The sequence below is a fragment of the Stenella coeruleoalba genome (assembly GCF_951394435.1).
Source record: "Stenella coeruleoalba genome assembly, chromosome: 1".
In the NCBI taxonomy this organism is placed as follows: domain Eukaryota; kingdom Metazoa; phylum Chordata; class Mammalia; order Artiodactyla; family Delphinidae; genus Stenella; species Stenella coeruleoalba.
The window spans coordinates 39,392,207-39,401,632 of record NC_137169.1 but is presented as its reverse complement, the minus strand read 5'-3'; the positions used below and the strand labels follow the sequence as shown (position 1 = coordinate 39,401,632).

At 39.1% G+C, this 9,426-nt stretch overlaps 1 protein-coding gene across 1 annotated transcript; it reads right to left on the bottom strand.

The window, feature by feature from the left end:
• Positions 1-6,809: 6,809 nt before the first annotated feature.
• On the bottom strand, positions 6,810-9,426 carry LOC307182603 (selection and upkeep of intraepithelial T-cells protein 1-like; the record flags this gene model as incomplete). The annotated part of the gene is given in 5 exon segments (XM_079913963.1): positions 6,810-6,963; positions 6,965-7,109; positions 7,112-7,198; positions 8,874-8,954; positions 9,417-9,426. Coding segments are annotated over 5 exon segments (477 nt in total).

Sequence of the window (9,426 nt, the reverse complement as noted above, 5' to 3'; positions counted from 1 at the left end):
AAGGACTTCAAACATCAAGTTACCTAGCATAGGGAAGAAATTCCGTTAATTTCTTTTATCTTTTAATTAGGCTGTCAATTATTTGCTTGAATACTTCCAAGTATGGTGAACTCACAATTATCTTGAGACAGACTTCTTCCTGACTGGAGAATTCTGAATGTTAGAATTTTCTTTCTAGGATGTGTTAAAATCTACATCCATGTAAAGGGGTAAGGAGAGTAAACTTTAAGACAAATTACAGTAAATAATCATTTTGGAGAAGAAAATCAGACAAAAATTTCTAAGCAGAGAACTCAAAGACAATTCTCTACATCCTTCAATTATGGTTTATTGGTAGTTTTGGAGCTCATAAATTACATATCTATCAGAGGAAATCTGACATCAATCAGGGAAATGCATCAGAGGGCTATTAGCATGAAAGTAAACAGTTAAAAATTAAATAAACAGATAACAGGTCTTTTGTGCATTGAATTAAAAGAATGATTTTGTAAAATAAGTGTAGGAGGCATAAAGTTTCCAAATGAAGCCAGAGTACTTACTCTGATAAGTGACACAAGGGAAAATTTTAGTATATAAATTTATTTCAGGGTTGGCTTTCATAATGACTGGAGTTGTAACAAAGGCCAAGAGCAGAAACAAGTTCCAACTATAATCTAGAAGAAACTTGGAAGAAGTTTACATTCAGAGGGAGATCCACATGGTAGATATCAGGGAGGTAGTCTTCCTAAAAAGCTAGAAGTCTTGAAGCAAAAATACTGACTTACAGAAATACAGTGATTGACTGAGCTTTTTATGCCAGGATAAAGGCATATAACATTGTTTAATTTGATTCAAGAACCAGGAGATTTGGTTGTCTGTAAATTTCTCCTTAAACTAAAGTAGAATTACTTCTCCAAGGCCACTATGGAATCATCTTTATTTAACCTACTTTTTTTTTTTTTTTTTTGCGGTACACGGGCCTCTCACTGTTGTGGCCTCTCCCGCTGCAGAGCACAGGCTCCGGACGCACAGGCTCAGTGGCCATGGCTCACGGGCCCAGCCACTCCACAGCATATGGGATCTTCCCAGACTGGGGCATGAACCTGCGTCCCCTGCATCAGCAGGCAGACTCTCAACCACCATGCCACCAGGGAAGCCCTAACCTACATTTTTAAATGATAGTGTCATCTGGACCAAAATCCTGGTTGGAACTTAATTCCTTCCAATGTGTCCAATAGATAATTCCATTATTTTCTTCCTTTTGTATTATCTGTTGAAAAGTCAGCTATCTGTCCTATTGTTGCTTCTTTGAAGACAATATGCCTTTTATTCTCAGACTGCTTTAAACAGATTTGTTTCAATTTGATTTCCATAGTCTGACTATGATGTGTTTGATATGGTTTATCCTGCTTGAGGTTCACATACCTCCATGAATACATGGGTTTAAAAATAGCATTCCAGTCATTATTTCTTCAAATACATCTTCTGCTGTTGGGTGTCTAGTTACATATCTGTTAGATCCTTTCACTGTTTCTCTTATATCCCTATGCATTTTTCTTTATTTTATATTCTTTTTCCTCTCTGTTCTTCAGTTTGGATATTTACAATTAAACAATCTCCCAATACCCTAATCCCATGTTCTTTCTGCTGAATATGCTGCTAAACTCTTTTTAATGACTTTTTTTTATTTCAGAAGTTATATTTTCTCCTCCTGGGAATCCCCAATATTTTCCTACCATAGATTCCACTTCTATGGTAGTGTTATCTATCTCTTCCTCTGCATGCTTGAACAAATCAATTAAAGTTATTTTAAACTTATCAGCTAATTTCACTATCTTAGTCAACTTCAGTCTGTTAGGTCTGTTTCTATTGTCTGTTTTTTCCCTTAGTTTAAATTCAGAGGTTTCTGTCCTTTCTTATATGTAAAAATAAAAAATTTATCTAAGGACATTGTGATCATGTCCTTAAATGTGTGTCAACTTGACTACACTTTCCAGAATGCCCTTTCATTTACGTTTCCAGTTAGTGTAGGCCATAAGGAAAATTCCTGGGAGACGGAGGGTGGAAAGGAAGCAGCAGCCATTTTTGTAGCTTGTATATGTTGCTGCTGATATGCTGATTCCTTTCATTGGAATGATGTAGAAACTAGACCTGCAATTGCTCTACTTTCCCATGATCCTTCTTCAACTTCTCTGAGTCCTAAGCCAAATGTGTGTATGTCAATTGTGATGAAGGGCTCTGGTTTCTGCAACATACTCTCTTCAACAAGGTCAAAAGCAATAAGAATACATATGGGTTTCAGTCCATCCTAGCGAGGGTCTAGTTCATGCATGTGGGTTCCATCCTGCTTGTATCTTTGCTATTGAAGTCCATTCTATTTCCTCTTCCAGTACTAATAGGGGAATTCAGGCTGTTATTTTCAAGGTTACCACTGAGCTGGAAAGCAGGGGATAAGAACAGGTTAAGTTAGAATGCCAGTTAGAATGCCACAAAGCTCACTGTTCTTACTGAAATTCAGCTATTTTTTTCTGATTAAGTGTTCCCCTGGTTGCAAGCTTGTGGTTAGTTTCCAGATTTCTGAAAAAAGTTGATTTCTGGTACATTTTTTCCTAGTTTACTTACTGTTTTATAAAGGGAAAGTATCAATCATCTCAGGCTGCCATAATAAAATACCATAAACTGGGTGGGTGGCTTAAACAACAGGCATTTATTTTCTCACAGTCCTGGAAGTGGGAAGTCCCACATCAGGGTGCCTGCATGGTTAGTTTCTGGTGAGGCTTCTCTTTCTGGCTTATAGGTGGCCACCATCTTGTTGTGTGCTCACATGACCCCTTCTTTTTGTGCAAGCAAGGGGAGAGAGAGAGAGTGCATGAGTTCTCATGTCTCTTCTTATACAGACACTAATCCTACTGGATCATGGCCCTATCTTTATCACCTAATTTAACCTTAATTATTTCTGTAAAGGCCCTATCTCCAAATAAGTTACATTAGGGGTTAGGGTGTCAACATATGAATTTTGGGCAAGGGCGTGGACCACAAACATTCAGTCTGTACCAGGGAAGGATTTTTGAAGTTTCTTACTTTACCATTTTCACTGATTTACTCAAGCATTTTACAAATACGTGTTTTATTCATGTTTTTCAGTAGTTCTCAAAGAAGAGTTCAGGAACCACTTGTTCTGTCATGGCTTGAGGCAGAACTATCTACTCCTTCCTGTTATATTTTTATATATGACCTGTCCCTTTTTTTCATAACAAATCTTAACAATGGTGTGTGTCTGTTTTACTAGGGGAAAAGTCAGTTCTTTTTGTTGGGAATCTGAACATTTTTTATTTGATTTCTGTTTTTATATTAATTGATTCTACATTTTACTTTCTGAAATTCATTTTCTAGTTTCTTGGTTTGTATCTAGCTTCTTGGTTTGGTAAGGGTATACTCCCAAATGAAACATGACCCCTTTCTGGTGTATATAGAGTCAGAGATCTTCACCTAGAAGTGTAGTATCAGTCAAGCCACAGGATACTCAGATCTTCTTCCAAAGTTTTTACCAATGGTATCCAATATAAACAACATCTCAAAAATACAGGGACTTTTAACTCTTTGATCTTGGGCTCATTTTAAAATTCTTAGTCCATCTTAGCCCATCTCCTACAGGCATACCTACCTACCTTCTTAAATGAGTTAATGCCAGGAATAAGGAACATTCTCTCTAGCTACTTAATAATAATAATACTTGATATTTCCAATACTCTCTTTTTGAAAGCTAATATATGTAATGTTAAACAGACATTTTACTTTTGATTAATTCTTGAGTTAGGAACTCATTTGAAATGTAATAACTCTAATGACATCAACTGTATTAACATTATCGTATTTCTCATCGGAATAATTGATGCATTATATTATGTTAATAAGTTTCCTAATAGTAAAGATCCTTCTGATCCTCTACTTGGATGAGCTAGAAGTTAATTTTAATCCAAATCAGATAAGAAGAAGTAAAGCTGTCACTGTTTGCAGATGACATGATACTATACATAGAGAATCCTAAATGCTACCAGAAAACTGCTAGAGCTAATCAATGAATTTGGTAAAGTTGCAGGATACAAAATTAATGCACAGAAATCTCTTGCATTCCTATACACTAATGATGAAAAATCTGAAAGAGAAATTAAGGAAACACTCCCGTTTACCATTACAACAAAAAGAATAAAATACCTAGGAATAAACCTACCTATGGAGACAAAAGGCCTTGATGCAGAAAACTATAAGACACTGATGAAAGAAATTAAAGATGATACAAACAGATGGAGAGATATACCATGTTCTTGGATTGGAAAAATCAACATTGTGAAAGTGACTATACTTCCCAAAGCAATCTACAGATTCAGTGCTATCCCTATCCAACTATCAATTCCATTTTTCACAGAACTAGAACAAAAAATTTCACAATTTGTATGGAAACACAAAAGTCCCCGAATAGCCAAAGCAATCTTGAGAACGAAAAATGGAGATGGCGGAATCAGGCTCCCTGACTTCAGACTATACTACAAAGCTACAGTAATCAAGACAGTATGATACTGGCACAAAAACAGAAATGTAGGTCAATGGAACAGGATAGAAAGCCCAGAGATAAACCCACGCACATATGATCACCTTATCTTTGATACAGGAGGCAAGAATATACAGTGGAGAAAAGACAGGGGGCTTCCCTGGTGGCACAGTGGTTGAGAGTCTGCCTGCCGATGCAAGGGACACGGGTTTGTGCCCTGGTCCAGGAAGATACCACATGCCACGGAGCACCTGGGCCTGTGAGCCATGGTCGCTGAGCCTGTGCATCCGGAGCCTGTGCTCCACAACAGGAGAGGCCACAACAGTGAGAGGCCCGCGTACCACAAGCAAAAGAAAAAAAAGAAAAGACAGCCTCTTCAATAAGTGGTGCTGGGAAAACTGGACAGCTACGTATAAAAGAAAGAAATTAGAACACTCCCTAACACCATACACAAAAATAAACTCAAAATGGATTAAAGACCTAAATGTAAGGCCAGACACTATAAAACTCTTAGAGGAAAACATAGGCAGAACACTCTATGACATAAATCACAGCAAGGTCCCTTTTGACCCACCTCCTAGAGAAATGGAAATAAAAACAAAAATTAACAAATGGGACCTAATGAAACTTAAAACCTTTTGCATAGCAAAGGAAACCATAAACAAGACCAAAAGACAACCTCAGAAGGGGAGAAAATATTTGTAAATGAAGCAACTGACAAAGGATTAATCTCCAAAATATACAAGCAGCTCATGCAGCTCAATAGCAAAAAAACAAAAAACACAATCCAAAAAAAATCGACATTTCTCCAAAGAAGATATACAGATTGCCAACAAACACATGAAAGAATGCTCAACATCACTCATCGTTAGAGAAATGCAAATCAAAACTACAATGAGATATCATCTTACACCGGTCAGAATGGCCATCATCAAAAATTCTACAAACAATAAATGCTGGAGAGGGTGTGGAGAAAAGGGAACCCTCCTGCACTGTTGGTGGGAATGTAAATTGATACAGCACTATGGAGAGCAGCATGGAGTTTCCTTAAAAAACTAAGAATAGAACTACCATACGACCCAGCAATCCCACTACTGGGCATATACCCTGAGAAATCCTAATTCAAAAAGAGTCCTGTACCAAAATGTTCATTGCAGCTCTATTTACAATAGCCAGATCATGGAAGCAACCTAAGTGTCCCTCGACAGATGAATGGATAAAGAAGATGTGGCACATACATACAATGGAATATTACTCAGCCATAAAAAGAAATGAAATTGAGTTATTTGTAGTGAGGTGGATGGACCTAGAGTCTGTCATACAGAGTGAAGTAAGTCAGAAAGAGAAAAATAAATACTGTATGCTAACACATATATATGGAATCTAAAAAAAAAAGACATGGTTCTGAAGAACCTAGAGGCAGGACGGGAATAAAGACACAGACCTACTAGAGAATGACCTTGAGGACACGGGGACGGGGAAAGGTAAGCTGGGACAAAGTGAGAGAGTGGCATGGACATATATACACTACCAAATATAAAATCGAGAGCTAGTGGGAAGCAGCCACATAGCAAAGGGAGATCATCTCGGTGCTTTGTGACCACCTAGAGGGTGGGATAAGGAGGGTGGGAGGGAGTGTGATGCAAGAGGGAAGAGTTATGGGGACATATGTACATGTATAGCTGATTCACTTTGTTATAAAGCAGAAACTAACACACCATTGTAAAGCAATTATACTCCAATAAAGATGTTAAAAAATAAATAATAAAATAAAGTGGTGATGACGTGAAAAAAAAAAAGTAGGATATGTGTAAAATAATTCTGCATCATCCAAACAATGGAAAACTTTGCAACCATAGAAGGAATAGGAAAAATTCATACACCTATATGAAGTTTCTTCCTGTTTACACAATTATGTTAAAAAAAAAAGTAAGTTGCAAAGCAAAGTATATACCATATTAGCATTTAAAAAGAAGATATGGATATATAAATATTTATATATTGATGTATATAATACTTTTATATCTGTATATATGTACATGTGTATCTTTTAAAATATTTATTTATTTATTTGGCTGCACCGAGTCTTAGTCGTGGCATGCGAGCTCTCTTAGTTGCGGCATGTGAACTCTTAGTTGCAGCGTGTGGGAGCTAGTTGCCTGACCAGGGATCGAACTTGGGGCCCATGCATTGGGAGCATGGAGTCTTAGCCACTGGACCACAAGGGAGGTCCCTACATGTGTATGTTTATGTATATTATGCACATATATAAACATGCAAACTATATCAGGAAGTGGTCCAGGGTAGCATTGCCAAGGAAATGTGGAGATGACTCTTTTCTGTCCTTCCCTGCTACCCTCAGATCCATGGTGGCCTCCTCATAGGTGTCACCGTCTTTAAAGAAAGAGTGATACTGCCCCCCATCAAGAACACTGATTGTAGATCCTGAGGGTCACTTTGCCCTCTCCCAGGGTGTCCTTCAGAAGCACTGTGCGATTCATATAGCTGTAGTGCTTTTTCCAGAGTTCTTCCCCATCCTTGTACAGGTAAACCAGATGAGAAGAGTGCTCATGAAACCACACTGTGGCAGGGACAGCTGGCAGCTGAGCTCAGCACTTTCGCCCACCAGGACCACCTGGTGGCTCCTGGAGCTGCTCACAGTGAAGTGCTCTGCGGAAGAAGCCCGAGACCGGATTTATTCCGAAGGCCACAGGAGAATGCTTCACCTAGGTCCCTCTGCCCTGGACACATTGGCCTTCTTCCTGATTCTTGATGCCAAGTCCTTTCTGACTTCAGAACTTTGCTCTCAGAGATATCTTCACTCTGACAGCAGTGCTCTTCTCTCAAACCCTCCCGTCACTGCCTCCTTCTTACCTCTCAGGTCCCAGCTTAAATGTCAACTCCTTAGAGAAAAATTTTATCACCATCCACTTCCCATTTCCCCTAATCATATCTTCAGTAGCACATATCATTACCTGATATTTTTAATTCCTGTCTTTATTTTCTCTCATAACCAGCTAATATGTGAGTCACACAACAACAGAGTCTCTATCTTTTTTTAAAATTCTCTTTATTATCCCCAGTGCATAAAGCATTGCCTGAACGTGGTAGGCACTCTGTAAATATTTAACAAAGGAATGTGGATAGTCCCCAATATTGAGAGGTGGGAGGTGGACCGCTATTGCTGAACAACAGCCTTTCCTTATCAGATACACCAGCTGCTTTTTTCAGTATCAGTTTCTGGCGAGTTAAAAATGGCCACAAATATTTTGATGCTCCATCCATGAAGAGAAAGTGCCTATGTCCCCTCCTCTTAAAACTGTGCTCTGATGTTGCTTTGCTCAATAGAATATGGCAGAAGACAACCTGCAATAGTTTCTGGGTCTGTCTTAAGAAATGAGCTGGTCTCATTTGTTGCTGTTGTTGTTCTTGTACCATTCTTTCTGGAAGCTGTCGGCAGCCATATACAAAGTCTCACAACCCTGAGACCATCATGACAGAAAGGCCATGGGTTAACATGTCACTTGACAATCCCAGGGGATCCCAACCTTCCAGCCTGCTCCACCAAAGGGCTAGACATGTGAATGAAGCCACCTTGAGCCCTTTGGAACACTCCACCCACTAGCTGAATATACCAAGAGACCTCAGTCTACGTCACGTGGAACAGAAGAGTCACGCAGCTGAGCACTGGCCAGAATTCCTGCCCAACAAGATGTGAGATATAATAAAATGGTTGCTTTAAATCACTAATTTGGGGGATAATTTTCTGTGAAGCTATAGGTAACTATAACAAGCTCCTCCCATAATCTTAGTTTTTCCTCTTTTTGATTATGCCAGATTCATTCTTGTCTCTGTCAAGAGTGTTTATCCTTTTCACTGTAAGGTATCCAAACTATTAGACTTAAGGCCTATTGCTCTAAGAGAAATCTGTGGACAGCTCCAGCTCACGCCAACGTCTCCTTTATCTGAGGTCCTACTAAACTTATAATTCATATCATCACATAAATGATCGTGGTTTGTTCTTAAATATAAGGGATCTATTCGTTGTGACTTGTCAGTGAGAACTTGAGTCTCCCGAGAGTAGATGTTAGCCAGGTGTCTGTTTCTTCTCCTTGGCACAGCGTTGCAGCACGGAGCTGGGGCTCAGAAAGACACAGAAACTGAAATAACATTTTATAATCATAGGTGGTTTTAACACTAATTTCTATCCTCAGAACTAGAACAGAAAGGGTAGACTCTGAGGAACAGCAGTGGAAAAGCCTCCTCATTTTCTTCACTGTCATTTACCTTCACTATTTTTCTTTATAGATGTGACACACTATGAAAAAGAAGCAGATATCCCTACCTGAGGTGATTACTATCATCCGTAAGAGGAGAATGTCCACTGAGTATCCACATACGTAAGAAAATGCCGGCTCCACCACACCTGGAAAATGAAATAGCAATTGTGGGATCAGGCAGCAAGAATCATGGTAACTCAGAAAAAAAAACAGAGAATTTTGAAATCCTGTCTTTTGAGAGAATTCCCTTTGATGTGCAACTAAATGATTTAGTCAAACCACAGGTGTCGGACACACTGATATTACGTCTTTTCCTCTTTCCTTCCTGTGCCTTTACTGCGGCTCATTGTCTTCATTAGATTACTATTGTGAAGGGCATCTGTGGTAGACGAGAGCATAAAAGGTGTACAGAACCAGGTATGCATATGCCACACGCACTTGGCCTCATCTGCAACCTGGCTTAAGCCTCTTGCTCAGTTCAGAGACCTACTGCCTCTGAGGTGACCTCATTTCTTAATGGGAACACTTGTGTGCCCTCTCCTCTGGGCGACAAGCCAGCTCTAGCAAAACATTCATAATCCCACTGTTATTGGCAGGGTCTGACCTACCTGGATCCAT